Source organism: Lycium ferocissimum, chromosome 2 (assembly GCF_029784015.1).
Source record: "Lycium ferocissimum isolate CSIRO_LF1 chromosome 2, AGI_CSIRO_Lferr_CH_V1, whole genome shotgun sequence".
Classification (NCBI taxonomy): Eukaryota; Viridiplantae; Streptophyta; class Magnoliopsida; order Solanales; family Solanaceae; genus Lycium; species Lycium ferocissimum.
In genome coordinates this window covers 46352935-46370581 of record NC_081343.1, presented here as the reverse complement: position 1 = coordinate 46370581, position 17647 = coordinate 46352935, and the positions used below count along the sequence as shown (strand labels likewise).

General features: G+C 36.7%; 1 protein-coding gene across 2 annotated transcripts; it reads right to left on the bottom strand.

Moving 5' to 3' along the window:
* Positions 1-1705: 1705 nt before the first annotated feature.
* LOC132040487 (thioredoxin O2, mitochondrial-like) lies at positions 1706-16848 on the bottom strand. 2 transcript variants are annotated; one of them, XM_059431138.1, is made up of 6 exons: positions 16476-16838; positions 5682-5747; positions 5537-5587; positions 5189-5268; positions 2863-2907; positions 1706-1829 (listed from the first exon to the last, which is right to left on the bottom strand). In XM_059431138.1, exons 1-6 carry the CDS (start codon positions 16726-16728, stop codon positions 1731-1733), a joined length of 594 nt encoding a protein of 197 aa, XP_059287121.1. In that variant the 5' UTR covers positions 16729-16838; the 3' UTR covers positions 1706-1730. The 2 variants fall into 2 exon arrangements, with proteins under 2 accessions (XP_059287121.1, XP_059287129.1); XM_059431146.1 differs by lacking the exons at positions 5537-5587; positions 5682-5747 and having other exon boundaries at positions 16476-16848.
* Positions 16849-17647: the final 799 nt, after the last annotated feature.

The window sequence follows — 17647 nt, the reverse complement described above, 5'->3', positions numbered from 1 at the left end:
AAGTGTCACCTTAGGAAACCAAGACATAAATTGACTAATTTTTTTCAATTCTACCCTTAGACAATAAAGTAACATCTAAGTGATGATTGGAAAAGTCACATAGTAGTTTGGTATTGTTGGATTCCCAATGTCAAAAGGTTTAATTCTTGTGCATACTTTGTCAGAATCAAAAGGTATAAGTAATTTATTTTTATTACATAGGAGTAATTTGGTAAACTTCACATTGCATTATTAATTCCTTAATATGCGTGTTTTTGGCTAAGGTGACACTTATTATGCGACGGAGGGAATAGTACCTATGAATTTAAGGCATTTTAATGTTATCCCCTAATGTTAAAACAAACGGCACTAGTACTTCCAAAAAACAGAGAATTATGTTGGTACATTGGGTAAATCCAAAACGGGTGGTAGCATTTTGATAATATTTGATTGAAATTGAAGGAGGAAACAAAAAAAAAAAAAAAAAAAAAAAAAAAGAGAGAGAAAGATACTTGGAGTTGACATTACGGGTGGTAACAATTTGATAATATTTGATTGAAATTGAAGGAGAGAAAAAAAAAAGATACTTGGAGTTGACGTTTAAAAAGAGTATTTTGAAGCCTATTATGTCGGAGATGAATTTAATTTGGAAAAAGACTTGGAGATTTGAGAGAGAAAACATTATTTCTTTCAAAATACTCCTTACAACAACTTTTTCAATATTGTACAAAGTATTATACTCGCGAATACTAATGGTGGTGGATGCACCTCTTAGGCGGTGGTCTCACTCAAATCCAATATAAGGACACATTACAATCAAAACAAATACGTATTAATTTGAACTCATAATTTTAGAAGTAAAATAAGTTCAATGGAACTTCAGTTTTATTAACTTTTTTCTGCCAAAGTATCAATCTCTCTCCTTCTCTCTTCCTGAAAAACAAAAATTTGTGCTCTTTCACGTCTCTGTGACAATAAGTCTTCAAACGACGCCTAATAAAAGTACGTTTTTTGTTCATACCTAATAGTTGAAAGTCATTATTCAGGAACACGTTACACTTTGTATTTTTGGGCCTTTGGCCGTTAGTTAGAGGAATAACACTAAAAACAAAACGAAAGAAAACTGGGTTATTTCGCAGTAATAAACCAACAAAAAGAAATTTAGCGCTTTTACACGTTACCTAAAAGATAGTTACAAATAACTTTTCATAATAAGTGAAATTAATTACTACCGGTAAGATAACGCAGACAGCCTACTACCATAGATTGTATTACATTGATAGTGAAATTCTATGCACTGTCAGTGTAACTAAATTAAAAAAAAAAAAAAAAAAAAAAAAAAAAAAAAAAAAAAACAGTAATTAGAAAAGAACTGACCAGGTTATGACCTAAATGTCATGCTAGTGACTTACCAGGCGAAAGTGGGTTATAGCACAGGACAACCTTGTAGTATCCTCGTTGTACTCGTTCTATCCCGATTTAATATTTTAATTTGTTTGAGCTCAAGTTTTAAAACTATGAAAAAATGGACTATTTTTCAGACTATACAGTATCAGGATAATCCTCCCATCGACGGGTGCAGCAAAATAGGCAACAAAGGAAGCCAAAATAACAATCAAGGTGACAGGAAATGTTACAGCAGAAAGAGAGAACTTTATTCAGCACTGGATAGCATTACATTTGAGCAATACTTAAAATCTACGAATGATCACTGAAGCTATATAAGTTCGAAATGCTGGAAAGTTAAAATATCACTTGTAGAGCTCCTCCATGGTATCTTTCAAGCGTTGAACATCAGCACCAATAACTTCAGAGGTTTTTTTACCATTTTGAAAGAAGTGCAATGTAGGCTGCATACAATGAATTGTTTCAGTTTATACAGGGGAGTTGACTACAGATAAATCATGTATAACTAACCGTCTTTCAACGTTTCTGTTAAACCATCTGATCATGAACTAATATACTGACAGCTTAACTCTGGAAAGACGTGTCTAACCTAGCATTACCTGCTCTTCCCGACAGTGTATGAACCTAAATTACCAAGATAGGGCAAACTGCCGACAGTGTCTTCTAAAGTATCATGCTCTGCAAGTTGCCCTTTTTGTTGTCAAATAAGAACATCTTAATTTGGAATGACATGCCTTGAATCTCTAACCACGATTGACTTATATCATACTACATTACTTGAAATCATCATTAGAAGTTCCTAAAATCTTATAATTTTATTTTACCAGAGATTTTTTCCGAGCTAATTTGAAATTAGCATCATTTTTTCCTCTTCCATATAACGATGGTGGTTCGGACAGCTTGTACGAACACTAATCCACCGAGCAGTCTGTTACAACCCGCAATCACAGTTGTAGGGTGAACCCACTCACAAGGTTAGAGTAGCTGGACTAATGCCTTGTTTTGTAGCTGGGATTTGAACCTAGGATCTGAAAATTGTACTCCCACTGATTATTCAGCCATCTCCTTGGGAATTTGCTTTAGGATTATATAAATGTAGGAAAGCATGAATGTCTAATTCCTAGACCAAATCACCTTGAACAAGAGAAAATACTACTGAACATATCTCACCAGCACAGCAGAGTGAGAATATCAAGAACAAGAATTCGTCAAGTATATGATATGGATAAAAAGAATATGCTCTTTAGAGACCTTGTGATAGATATAAGAATATGCATTTTAGAGACCTTGTGATAGATATAAGAAAAATATTTATATTATCCTGGCCAAATTATTAACGATATCATGTACTTGAGATTTTAATCGGTTATAAAGTTTAACTGCTTTATGAAGAGTATTGAAATTAATTTAATCACTTTGCATATTCACGTGTCTGCTTTCAGAAAAGATAAGGAGAAGAAGGAAGTTGATGTTTACCACAGAGTGAATGTCCAACTTGCTCAATGCATTTCCAAGCCCCTCCTGCATGTTGAAACATGCTCAGTATACATGTGGATAGGTATTTATTGAATGCAAGTGGAGACACAAAATGCGCCAAGTGAGTTCGAAAGACTTACAAAGATTTAATCTCTACGGAATTTTTGAAACTAATGGCTAAGAGTCAAGAGAAACTAACAAATTTCAGCATCATTACAGATTACCGAAAAGTATTTCGACTAGGACACATAGCATAGACTTCATCTTTTGTATCAAAAGGCAAACCCAAGATCTTAAATAATTATGCATAGACTTCATCTTTTTATCAAAAGGCAAACCCACGATCTAAAAGAATTATGCATATGATGTTCTTTCTGTCAATTCTTCCTTTTTCTTCGAAATATGAATATCTGCAGATACTCTTCCTTTCATCACTTGCTATCTGCAGATAAACTCGTGTCCAAATTAAACACAAACAAAAGTACTTCAATTGCTATCTGCAGACAAACTAATAAATGCCCGAACTACACATGCCAAATGAACCCACAGGAAAGGGATGGCAAGCTACAAACTCCAAGATACCTCGCTTATTCAAAAAAAGACCACCATCAACTGATGTTCCTTCATATGCAAGTCTTAATATGGAAATATGTCAGCCACTATTCAGCACTTCAACGTGTCAGCATATCCAAGTAAAATCAGCATTCACAAGAATAATTGTTGGAGCCGATCACTTGATTCCCCTAGCATTATTTTCGAGAAGCAGCTATACAAATATTGGCTGAACAACATACGTCCAACAGGTTCAGGGGATCTTTGTGATCAAATAAGATCAGTAGACATGACTAACTGCTGGCTACGATCCTACAACTTTAGTGACTTAAGTGTGCTAGAATTCAATGCGAAAGCAACAATAAAGAGCTGTTTTTCCCAATCAAACCAGTAGTTCAAAAGTTCTATTTTGACTTGTCCAAGAAACAGGGTTTCTTCTGTTTGGTTTGGGCAGTGGCTTTTCCCGTTGTCTAATGTCATATAATCAGGACCCATGATTGGAACAATCTAAAGAAATTAGATATTAAACCCAAGCCATATGCAACTTATTATCAATTTCAAGAAGGTTCATTATCCATTTCGCAAAAATCTCCACAAGAGTTTCTCCATGATCTTTCACAGTTTGCTAAACAGCCACAATCAGGAATCAAGACCCATTTTTTGTCTGTGAACACAGTATCATACGCAAACTTCTAATTTTAGCATTAACCAGAAGACCAAAAAGGATAGAAATAAACTAAAAAGAGTTCTACAGGAACAAAGAGTAGACAAATAAAAGATTTCTTACGAGTTACATTATTAAGAATCTAACATAACTATCCATGTCTCGTATTATTATTTTTCTTTTTATTTTGTCCAATTCCAATGTCTATTTTTGTCAATATATAACATAATAAAGGAAGAATACCAAAAGACTCAAAACCTTGGAATAACTGTAAGTGGCATATATACGACAATAAAGCAACATTGATAAACTGGAATCCCAGACAGACAACATGTCAAAGTTAACTTATGGATATCAAGCTAAATATTTGAGGCCACGCAATAGACTAAGTATAGCTAGTTATGCTGGTTGCACGTCAAGAAGGAAGAATTGTAATCCTTTGTTGATCAGAAATCTGAAAGGAAAGGGAGGAACATGTTGGAAATAAAGAGATTGACATCCACGGTGAATTATGAACGAATATGGAGCATAAAGACGAGAGAGGTAGTTGCCAAGTAAATTGAAAATACTGCAGTGTCAGGCGCCTTACTGAATAAGAAGAAGGTGATGGTGCAGGCGGGATCAGGGTAGGTGGCGATTCCAGGTTTCGTCTATAACAGAAAAGGGGTTGGCCAGGTTTGAAAGGAAGGGTTGCAGGATTCGAACAGGTTAACAGCAAATATGTAGTTATGCTTTTCGTTAAGAGTTTTTCCTGTTGAAAACAACTGAAACAGTGCTGATGATCTGGACAATCACTGCATCAGCAAATGGAGACCCAAATCTCTGTTTTTGTTGTTATTTGGCGAACGGAGGATTTCACCACTCTATAGATGGTCTGATATTGTAGTTTAGTATATAGATACATCTCAGCGGTCTGATGTAGCTACTTTTGTGTATGACCACCAATTTGGTGCATTCTTAATAAAAACATAATTATAACTTACCCAAAAAGGGGGAAAAAGGGAAGAAGGGGAGAATTGACACATATCAGCACCGCAAAAAAGTGATTCATGATGCATTAATTCCTGAAAGGAATCTAAGAGACAATAAAACAGGAAGACGTTTCTTTACCTTGTCAATGTCAACTTTATATGTGGTCACATGAGGATATTTCTCACTCAATTGGCCAATTACAGGAGATAGCAGCCTACCTGAAAAAAAGAATAGAGCAGATTAGTAATAATTAACAGCACCCAGGAGATGCTTTTTCAGTAAATTACTTATTAAAGAAAAGATAATTGAAAGCAGGGCATTGTCCTTTTCATTGCTTTGACACATGCACAATAAGCGGTCTTCAAGGAAACGTAAATGAAAAGCATAGAAAATATATGCAGACTATTCCATTCTTTAAAATTATGCACCGATAAAAAGACAATTATCAAAAATATATGCATTGATAAAAAGGATTAACAAGCTTACAGGGCCCACACCAGACAGCAGTAAAGTAGAATATTGCAGGCAAAGACTCATCTGCAACATATGAACAGATGTTGAGCAAGTGAGGGAGCCATAAGTCCTAACTGACACAAAATTTAACAGGTATTTTATTGAGACATGGAAATACCTTGTACTTTGCGAAGTGAAGTATTGAACTGCTCTTCAGACTCAATTGATACAATATTCGATGGACCTGTAATTAACCAGCGCTAAAATGGTCAACTAGCAGCAAGGGCCTAGGTGTTGCATATAAAGTATTTCCTTATGTAATAGAAGAGAAAATGTGTGGAAAAAGAATCAAACTCCAATGGAATTCTTTCTTCCCCTTCGTTTTCTTTCTTTTTTTTTTTTTTTTTTTGTGTGTGTGTGTGTGTGTGGGGGGGGGGGGGGGTTCTCACATAAACCATTTTTTTTAAGAAGGTAACATATTTGTGTGTGTGTGTGTATAAAGACTACACAAAACTGCGTAGTCCCCCTAATTACAGATTAGAAAAGTGTAAGCATCTGATCCTGTGTCATCTCACAAAGATTCTAATACATCAGAGATTGATTCATTATCTTCTAAAACTATTCCTTTACACCAAAAGTAGAACAACCCTAAACACTTCATTTTAATCTTCTTCTGGAAATGGTTGGCTTTGTCTTCAAAACATCTTTGGTTTCTCTCTTCCCAAATTGTCCACCAAATGCAAGCTGGAATAATCTTACATCTCATTTTCTGAATTGCATTACTGCCTTCTCTGTTCCAGCATGCTAGCACATCTCAACTATCTTGCTTGGCATGGTCCAGAGAATCCCCTAATAATTGAAGAACATCCTCCATAGTTTAGTTGTTCAGTCAGTTTACAGTGCAAGAACAGAGATTAATTGTCTCAGTTTCCTCACCACATAGAAAACAACTGGAACATAGATGATGACCTCTCTTACAAAGATTGTCCAGTGTGAGTGCTTTTCCTCTAGCTAGTAGCCAAGTAAAACAAGATAGTTCATAGGGAACTTTGACTTTCCATATCATCTTCCAAGGCCAACACCCAATCTGATTGTTGAAAAGGATTATCTAGTACTAAAACTATCAAGCTCTCCATGGGTTTAAAATGACACATTCATGAGGCTAGAGAACTCATACATCAGTAACTGTGGATCCTCACTGATCTAATCCACCCATACTACACCAGTTACTCTGCAAGAAAAGGTGCAACTTTACATCTGCCCAAACTGCGGATCCTCACTGATCTAATCCACATATACTACACCTGTTACTCTGCAAGAAAAGGTGCACCTTTACATCTGCACAGTGTTCTTGGTACACATTGTATTTAAATAATCGGCTGACAACTCTAGCTCCTCCCTATGAGCCTAAACTTCAGGTAATTCTTACAAGTTTATCCTGACTCCAAAAAGGATGATACGTCTACATTTTCTGAACAAAATTGGTCATAGTCGGAGCAAAGTATACTAGGAAACTTTTGCACGATCCTAGTTTGAGCCATTCTATGCTAAGCACATATCTTTATTAGTAACCCTAGATACAACCAGTATATATTTAGTTACTTTTCAAATATCCTCCAGTTTCAAAGAGGATAAACATAGACCCTCTACCGTATCCTTAAATGACAAGGTTTATTGCTAATTGCTATATCAACTTCGACGCCTAAAATAACACAGCTCTCACAATAATATCACCAATTCTTCAGCACGTCCACAAGTAGGTAATTCAGTTAAACAATCAGTCACGGATGGCATAAGTTTGGAGCTATTTTCACTTTCTCCTCTTTCTTTCTTTTTTTTTTTTTTTTTTTTTTTTTTAAATAGTACTCCCTGCGGATCAAAAAGAGTGTCCACTTAGCCATTTGCACACCCCTTAAGAAAATACTAATTCCTAGGCAAAAATTGGTAATTTGACTAAGCTACCCCTAATTAAATAGGCATTGGGATTTGATCACTTAATACTTAATAGGGGCAATTTTGGAAGAGTAAGGTTAATTGTTTCTTGATTTGGTAAGTGGACACTTTTCTTTTTAACCCAAAAAAAAAAAGGGTAAGTGGACACTTTTTGATCCAGAGGGAGTAACGTTTTCTTTCTCAGCAGATAGGTGAATCAACTAAACAGAACATCTTTGACTTTTCAGACTGATCCGATAATTGAAAGCAAAAAACGTTGGACCAATATTTCTGCAATTTGTCATAGTCAACTCTGTCCTATGAAATCTTCTACTTTTTTTTTTTTTTTTTTTTTTTTTGTGGAAAATCGAGAAGTTGGTCCCTTACAGCTTTGCAGTAGACAATGAGCCTATCCATCTACCCTTCTCACTGAAAGATCTGAAATTGTGGTGTACGGCTGCAACATATCCCCTGTTGTGCAACCTGTCTACCTTTTCCACCGACTGAAAGTTCTGTGGGCTCGGAATCACCAACTTTAAAAATCAGACATAACACTAACTAGATTTTATATATGGAAAAGGGCCAAATATACCCCTACCGTTATATTTTGGGCACAAATATACCCTTCATTTTAACGGAGGACACGTGTCATCATATTATTGGCCTATTTTAACTATTTTCAAATTAATTAAAAATTGAGGCAAGCTCCACCAATGACGCCGCTGTCGCTAGTCAAAAAATATTCACCACCACCCCGCCACCTTCCGTCGCGTCGTGCTCTTCTTGCTACCGCCAAATCAAAAACTCAACCCAAAACAATTCAATCTTGAACAAAACCCAGATTTTCTTTGTTGGGTTTTGTTCAAGATTGAATTTAAACAATTTTAAAATTAAACATCAGTATTATTGTTGTGTGCCTAGGATGGTGAGAAGGGATCTTGAAAACGCCATTTTTCTGTTTTCCCTCTTCCCTTGCGTATTTCGCCGTCACAAGCTGCTGAAGGAAGAGCCATTATTGCTAACCAATTCGTCCCTCAACTCTCTCGACATTAAAACAAAAGGAATAAACATTTTGAGTGTGGAGGAATGTGATTGAGTAGTAGTAGTAGTTGGTGAACTGGAAGGGAGCGAAAATGTGGATCTTGAGCGTGTATCGCTCTCAGATTCAGTAGAAGTATGACGAGAGTCGAGTCTGTATTTCTCTTCTTGCTACCGCCAAATCAAGATTGAATTGTTTTGGGTTGAGTTTTTGATTTGGCGGTAGTAAGAAGAGCACGACGCGACAGAAGGTGGCGGCGGAGGAGGGTGGCGGGGTGGTGGTGAATATGTTTTGACTAGCGCCGGCGACGGTGACGGCGGCGTCATTGGTGGAGCTTGCCTCAATTTTTAATTAATTTGAAAATAATTAAAATAGGCCAATAATATGATGACACTTGTCCTCCGTTAAAATGAAGGGTATATTTGTGCTGAAAGTATAACGGTAAGGGTATATTTGGCCCCAAAGTATAACGAGAGGTATATTTAGCCCTTTTCCAATAGTTCAGGGGTATATTTGGCCCTTTTCCGTTTTTATATATTTGCACTAGCCACATGATAAGCTCAAAAATCACTAGATTTGTCAAACTAAAAGCAATTGGACTAGTTTTCTGATTTAGCATGCGAATATAGAGAATATCACCAAATTCACCGCATAATTTCCCAACTGTTTGCTCAATTAGGAGGTAAGACATAAATCAACTTCTTTCCAACTACAACAATAGCTCCCCTAGAGTTTCAGTGTTAAAAATTAAAATAACACATCACCTTTTTACGTTCATTCTTTTTTTGGAAAATCCGCTATAGGTAGATAAGGGGCTCACTCCTCTACCCTTCTCCATTTAAAAACCAAAGTTGGTCCAACAGCCAGGATTAGAATTTCACTAATTTCTGAACACAGTGCACGTGTGTTCCATGTTAATTTGGTACAAACTTTTTAAAACAACATATATACAATATTAAAACATGTGTGTAAATGAGAAATGAAATCTAAAGGGGAGAAGTACAACTCAATTTGATGAACAATCAACCTATTCAAATAGTTTGATTTTTGAATGCAAATTTGAAGAACCAAATTTAGTTAGGAGTAGATCCAAACACAAAAAATGGCTGTAATGCAAGAGTACTTTAAGTTTAACAACGATGATTTGTTTAAAATGGGATTGGACAAAATTTAAGATTGGTGCTATTGAAGTAATGTTAGTATTAACTATGTCAGACAGTCTTTCAAACACTTGGCATAGAACGATGGCCTGTTAAAGGACTAATATAGTTTTTGAGGCAAAAAACTTTTCTATGTCACATTGCTAGCTATTTATGGAATAAGGTATAATTTTGGTCCTTTTAGAGGCCATCGTTCTATGCCTTTCTTTTCTTTTTTTAAATCATTTGAAGGTATAGTAGAGGCAAGAAGAATAAGAAACATGTGCCATGAGCATATCTTCTTTAGCTAAACAGAAAATGCTACACTGCAGTAAGAAAACAAATCTTTGCATGTATCCGACAAAATTCTAAGAGCTTGTTTCAATGCAACAACTTTGACATATACCCACTTGATAGAAAGAACTGCTTAGTAATTCTGGATATAATCCCTGAGAATACTTGATAGCTTTAGAGCCCATAAAGATGGTGATAGGTGAGGAAGGCTTGATGGAAACGGATACCCTTTATATAATTCTTCAATTAACGTAATTTCTTTTCTTTTTTTTTTTTTTTTTTTTGCCGAATAATTAATGTAATTTCATGGTTGGTGTCTTTTGAGCTTTACATTCACACGGTTATTAAAATATACATTTAACTATCCAATGCCACTCTTCATATATATTCTAGCAATGAAGAGGTTGGAAAGTGGCTAAATAAAGTTTCTTTAATATATTGATTTGCTCTTTTATTTTATTTTTTATTTTTTTGGTAACTAACACTTTCATTAATTACCAAATGAAACGTTACAAGCGCCATAGCCAAGCTTGATCTCAACATTCAAGTCGAACTCACAAGCACAAAAATAGGTAAACAAGTTTAACACCTACCAAAACTAGAAAACATAACTATGCAAGAGGGTACTAATCCCAGCTTTGGCTCTAACAGAGCATAAGTAAGCAATATCTCTGGCAATTCTTTCACTTGTTCTGCTCGTGTCCTCAAAAGCTCGTTGATTCATTTCCAACCATATGGCGTGTACACATTCAGCTAATATCAATCTGAAAATTCGAGCAGCCTGTGATTTCCCTTTAGAGTTTATAACAGCCCAAGTAACATAGTGATCCCAAGAAGAAACTGAGAATGGATCTCTTTGAATCCAAGTGAGTATTCTGTCCCAAATGAGTTTAGCAACAAAACACTGGACAAAGAGGTGATCTCTATTTTCATCATTTAACTGGCATAAAGAACAGATGGGATTCACTTGCATACCCCATTTAATAAGCCAATCCACATATATGAAGTTTGTTCCATCTTAAAAGAAAGAATTTTTTCTATTTAAAAAAATATATATAAAGTTTATTTAAATGAAAAATCTGTGACTTCAAAGCATATACATATCTTTAATTTATAATTAAATAATTGTATATTACTTAGATTAAAACTCTACAATTAAAACTATTTTCTTTAAGAAAGGGCGTGAGAAAAATAGAGTTTTAATTGTACAAAAAAAAAATAGTATATGTAATGTTTATCCTCATAGACCAACGTGGCAGCATATTAGCAAAGGGGTCAATTTAACAAAGTGGTCAATTACTAATTAGTCTCTGGTTCTTCTCCTTCGTCGTTCTTCACTAAGTCTCCATTTCTTCTTGTTCTTCTCTAAATCTTCTTCCCCATAAAACCTTTTCCATGTCTGTTTTTTCTCAGTACGACACCACCCATTCAAGCCCTCCCCGATAAGCCTAAGTGCAGGAGTTGTCCCTGATAGCAGCGGAATTGAAGGTATTTCGTTTCCAATCTCTTCGGATCTTGATTTTGGGAAATCAAATCTCAATTTTTCCTCAAAATTTTAGTCAACACACCCGATCTCATTTGACCGAATCCGAGACAGATCCCATACCCTTACCCGTGTCAGTGGCATGTCGACACAGGTACGGCACTCAAACTGCCGAGTCCGAGTAACTTAGATCCCAAGCCATCAAGGTCTTTTTAGTGATTGTATTAATACCAGCCCACATATAACTACGACCGTAAGCATCAATAAATTTTATTACCTTAGTAGGCAGGGTGAAAAGCTGGGCCCAATAAGCTTGCATACCAAACAGTGCTGACCGCACCAATTGAACTCTGCCCGAGTAAAAAAGTTTCTTTGTAGAGAGAGGAATGCCTAAGTACTTGAATGGAAGTTCCCCAAGGACAAATCCTAGAAGATGAAGGATTTTGTCCTTTTCACCGGCTGAAACACCCCCAAAATAAACTGAGCTTTTCCCTAGGTTTGGTTGCAATCCATTTGAAAGCAGTCATGAATTACAGCAACCGACTGCAAATCATCCCTTGCAAAAAGTAAAAGGTCATCAGCAGAACACAAGTGTGTGATACCTAGTTTGGAACACTTAGGATGATACTTGAACTCCTTTACATTTTTCAATCTCGCAAACCATCTACTCAGGTATTCCATATTGATGGCAAAAAGGAAATGTGAGACAGGATGTCCTTGCCTCAATCCATTAGCAACTTTAAATGGTTTCGAAGATTCTCCTATTGAACAATATAGTATAATTAACTGATTGGACACGCTGCATTATTCAATGAATAAACTAAGTAGGAAATCCAATTTCCAGCATTACTTGTTCCAGGAAAGGCCACTCCACAGAGTCGTATGCCTTTTGGAGGTCATTCTTGATATAGCACCTAAGTATTTTTCCTTGTTTAAGCTTTAACTAGTTCTTGAGCTAGGATGATATTATCTGCAATCTTCTTCCCTGGTATGAACCCAGCTTGGGATTCACTTATGATAGTGGCATGACCTTATGTAGTCTGGTAGTCAACAATTTAGCAATCAGTTTATATAGAATAGTGCAACAAGCAATTGGTCTAAAATCTTTTATGGTATCAGGTGGGGGTACTTTAGGAACCAAGGTTTTTGCGGGACAGTTGATTGACTTATCTAAAATCCCAGTGTTGAAGAAATCTTAATAGCCTCAATTACTTCAGTACTGATGATGGGCCAAGCTTTTTTGAAAAACTTAGCATTGAAACCATCAATGACAGGTGCTTTGTCATCCCTTATGGCTTGCAAAGCATCAATCACCTCTTGCTCAGCAATCATCTTCCTTTGACTCCTCTCTTTGACCACTGCAACGAAATATTTAGGATTGGAGTCTCCCAGTTTCATCCAAGTAGCTCTAGGCTTCTGTTTAAGTGCACTTCCTTTAATAGAGACCATTTCTCCAAGTCTTGCAATAATGAACTTTCCTGATCCATGAGTGCTGCAATACAATGAACATTGATTTCCTCTTGAACCTTCAGTAACTTGGTTCTAGTTTCTTCAATTCTATTGGAGAGTCTTTTGAACTCTTGGTTATTGAGGTTCTTCAGATATGGCTTCAAAGCTTTGAGCTTCTGCCAGATGATAGTCAATTTAGTACCATGAAACTCCTGTTGCCAAACATTTTCCACAATGGGAAGGAATTGCCCATGGTCAACCCAGATGTTGAAGAATCTAAAAGGGATTTTCCCAATCTCATGTCCAGTGCTCATGTTTGGCATCATAGGGGCATGGTCTGAGATAAATGGCATGTCATATTCCAGAATGACGAGACCCTATTAAAGCATCCATTCACAATTCCCGAAAGCTCTATCCAACCTGCTACAAATTCTATTGTCACCTTCTTGTTCATTGCTCCATGTGTAGTACTCATCTCTCCAAGAAAGTTCATTCAGAAGAAGATTGTGTATACAATCAGCAAAGTCTAGTATCTCATTATAGCTAACAGGGTTGCCTCTGAGCCTATCCTTTGGATAGAGTATGGCATTGAAATCCCACACACAAACCAAGGTTTCATTATATCAGCACCTGTAGCTTCAAGTGAATTCCAAAGTGCCTTTCTATGCTCCAGAACATTAAACCATGTATCACAGTTAGAAAACAGTCAATCTTGCCAGTTCTGTCTTTGACGTTGCAGTGAATGAATTGAGCTCCAGTATTAACCATATTCGACTGGTACCAATTGGGATCCCACATTATCCACACTCGTCCATTGCTTGCTTGATGATAGTTATGCAAGTAGCTCCAGCCTGGAGCAAAGTTGTTCAGAACCCTCATAGCACGATCTTTAACTCTTGTTTCTATAAGCCCAGCCAACTTAATGGCTTTATTCCTAAGGTAGAGTCTTGAGCTCCTTTTGCTTATACCTCTTATTGATTCCTCTAATGTTCCCAAATAACCAGTTCACTGAGAAGGGTAAGAAGGGTACCCTTTATCGGGGGATGAATGATCTCACAAGTCCTCTTAGTTTGTGTCCCAAATCCCATTCTACTAGAAGTAGGAGTTAAGGTAGGAAAATTTTGTAAATTGTATTCAAGTGCAGTTTTATCACCTTTGGACTTAGTTGGGTCACATTGGTGCCACTTTCTGGTCTGTGTATAGGGTAGGAGTCTTAGCTATAGGTGGTTTGGTAACTAGAGGGGCAGTTGACACAACTGCTACTACATGGTCACCAACTACAGTCACATTGTGCTCCGGGTTTTCAACAATAACAGGTGCCTTAGATTTCCACTCTTGAGGTATGTTACATGGTCACCAACTACAGTCACATTGTGCTCCGGGTTTTCAACAATAACAGGCCCTTAGATTTACACTCTTGAGGTATGTTCTTCCCTACCTGCTTCTTCGGAGATGGAGGTTTTAGGTTTTGGTTGAGGAGGGCACTTATGTCCAACCTCCAAGCATTTGTCACAATAATCAGGCCAATCAAAATCAACATCTTGTGGGAATTGCCATCCACCAGGATCCATTAACATGATCTCATCAGGCAGGGGTTGAGTAATATTTACTTGAATTAGCATTCGAGCATATGAGACTCTGGTTTGTTTAGTAGTGCATTCGTCAACATAAATAGGTTTCCCCACAGCACTACCAATACAGCTAACTGATTCCTCACCCCAACAACTCTTAGGTAAATGCGGAAAAGTTACCCACAGAGCGGTTTCAGTAGGAAATTCAATAGAAAAGTCAAATGTAGGTGTCCACTGTTTCAAAAAAGATTGGTCTATTGTCAATGGAATATGGGCCAGAGTAAAGTATTTCATTCTTATCGTCAAGACATTGAAATTTTATATATAGTATCCCTCATCATGCAAGTAAAGATCAGGTTCAGCGACACTTGACCAATTCTGAGCTATATAATGTTGTATAGCATTATAACCTGGTTTAGTACTAATAATATAGGCAATCAAGGCACAATTCCATTTCTCTATTTCCTTATCAACATCAGCTTCCTCAAGTTGTACCAGGACCTTACCATCAACTATCTGAGGAGGAATGTAAGAAAAAGCCATCCCACGCATTGCAGATCTGTTATTCCTGAACAGGGAGTTCCAAGGAGCTTTAGTGCGCACAGGTTCCTCATCACGAGCAGCATCTTCCTCATTTATGGTCACTGTTTCATTACTCACTGTAGCAGCTTCTACTGTTCCATTAGTTATCTCAGTAATTGGGATTTCCAAGGTGCTGGGAGGAGCAGAGGAGGAACGGGAACTCAAATCCAGCTTCTTCATGGGCGTGGGGCGTTGAATCGCAGATTCGACTGGTGACATCCATTTCCTCATCTCCTTTGGACCTTCCGCCAATGAACCCTAGGGGCTTGTTTGCCCTTTGATCCCCCAGAGGCCAATCGAAGTCCCAAAGTCGCTTCCGCAGCATCTGCGTAGTTTTTCTTGGCCGGCCACGGCCTCTTTTGGCTCCCTTCCTCATGCCGAACACGTCGGCGCAGGATTAGCTATCGTACGCCGAGAGCACAAGGAGATAGAAAATGTTCGCTAGTTAAAATCGCTCTTTAATTCCTTAGTTGGTGCGTTTTGATCTTTCCATTCACGGATTTATTAATTGAAATGTTATATATTTAATTGATCAATTCAAGTCCTTAAATTCTAGCAACGAAGAAGTTGTCAAATTGCTAACTAAAGTTTTTTATAATATAAATAAATAAGGTGCTTTGGCAGATACATGCATGGAACTCGCCATTTACTAATTAATTTACTTCCCATTTAATTTATTTATTTATCATTTATTGGTAGGTAAATTTACTATTTGGTATAAAACTAGTATAGAAGTAGTGTTTAGATTAGGGGTAAAAATGACGTTTAACTTTTAATGGACATTCTGGTAATTCAACTTTACAACTTAGAGTCTTCCCACTGTTAGAATAGTATTATGATATGATTAACTATTTTCTAATTAGAACTATTATGTTATCAGTGTGTTTGGATGGTTGTTACCTATTGTATTGTACTGTGTTGTTAGTTTAAATATAATGTTTGTTCTGGTTAACGACGAAAAGTCTCAATTTATGTAACGACCGACTTGGTGTGATCGCGTCGTTACGTTATCCTTTTTCTCATTTTGTCTTTAATTTTACTATCTAATAATCTTAGTTTATCATTTACCCTACTTATTTATACTAACTCACTCTACCCCGTATCCTATTTTTCGTTGTAGATTTATCCTTCAAATTGTTGATGTGTCCCATTATATAACGACGGGAAACGATACCATCTATCCAAACATTGTATCCATCAAAACAATATAGTACGATACAATACTACACAATACCATATAACACCCACAACAACAACAACATAGCCTGTGAAATCCCACAGAGTGGGGTCTGGGGAGGGTTGAGTGTATGCAGACATTACCCCTAACTCGGGAGGTAGATAGGCTGTTTCCGATAGACCCTCGGCTCAAGAAATATAATACGATACATTATGTAATAACCCTTGAACACTCTACAAATTAATGGAAAAATAAAAGGAAACTTAGATTGTTTTGACAATCAGGGCAATCATTTCATTAACAAACCTGAGGAAGATGGAGCGGAGAAGTTTCTAGAATGATTGAGAACCTGAAGAGACTGCAAATCAGGCAAAAGGGTTGCGGCAATTGGGGATCCAGAAAGTAAATTAGGCTTCTCAAATAGAGTAACTGTAGAGTACGATACTGTGGCTGCTGATGAAACCATTAACGTTTGACCTAATTCAGAAGAACGTCGTCCTGATGATATGGATGGTCTGCAACCAATCAAACGACGTAGTATCACTGAGAATCCTCTCATCTTTACGGATTGTGGTGCTTGTTGAAATTTTTTGAAGGGTTTTGGTTTTTACCACAGGGTTTTTGGAACTTTTGAGGATGAGTTTGGAAGAAGTAATAAAGTGGGGAGTGAAATGGTGAGAGAGAGAAAATATTGGGGTCAATTGTAAAGACGATTTTGTTCTATGGGCTTCTGACTGTATGGACTTATTTTCAATTTTTTGTGCGGATTGCCTTCAAAGGCATTGGTCTTTAATTTTTGTCCATCAAATTGGTGGTCTTTAATTTTTATCCTTCATTTAATACATCAAGGTTCTGAGTGTGAATCCAGCTCAGTAAAAAAAAAAATCATACGACGATTTAAGTTTGTAGCAAAGTTAGGCCTATTCGGACAAAAGTTAGACCTTAAGGCAGAGGTTTGTAAAATTACAACTAAATAAATAAAATAAAAAATGCCTTAAAGCAGAGTTTTGTCTTATGTTTAAGGCAGGTGAAAGCAAAACTCTACCTCGACCTTAAGGTAGAGTTTGAAACTCTGCATGAGGTAGAGTTTTACATGCAAAACCTTGTCTTGCGAATTCAAACTCTACCTTGCGATTTTTTAAAAAAAAAATAACTGAGTTGGGGTTAGAACCCGAAATCAAAAAAAAAATTAGTGGAGGACAAAAATTAAAGACCACCAATTTGAGGGACGAAAATTAAAGATCAGTGGCTTTGACGGCCAATCGTGCAAATGACCCATTATTTTTGTCAATACGCCATCCTTAAACAAGATTTCATGGCAAAAGAGAGCGTTGGGGATACAGCGTTTATTTTGTTGGGCTTGCAATTAGAGAGCTGATCCAGCGGCCTAGACTCATTTGCAAAGCTTTTATTTGGGTCATTGGCACTTAAGGGATTTTGTGCTGGATTTTAATTTTTGTCCCCCATAACAAATAATT

What these genes read in the sequence shown, in the direction of transcription:
- LOC132040487 (XM_059431138.1), bottom strand. Translation starts at nt 16,728, where the DNA reads ATGAGAGGATTCTCAGTGATACTACGTCGTTTGATTGGTTGCAGACCA. An exon ending in TGCTGTCTGGTGTGGGCCCT is followed by an intron (nt 5,269 to 5,536) that starts GTAAGCTTGTTA and finishes TCTTTTTTTCAG; the next exon opens with GTAGGCTGCTATCTCCTGTA. An exon ending in ATAAAGTTGACATTGACAAG is followed by an intron (nt 2,908 to 5,188) that starts GTAAAGAAACGT and finishes TTCAACATGCAG; the next exon opens with GAGGGGCTTGGAAATGCATT.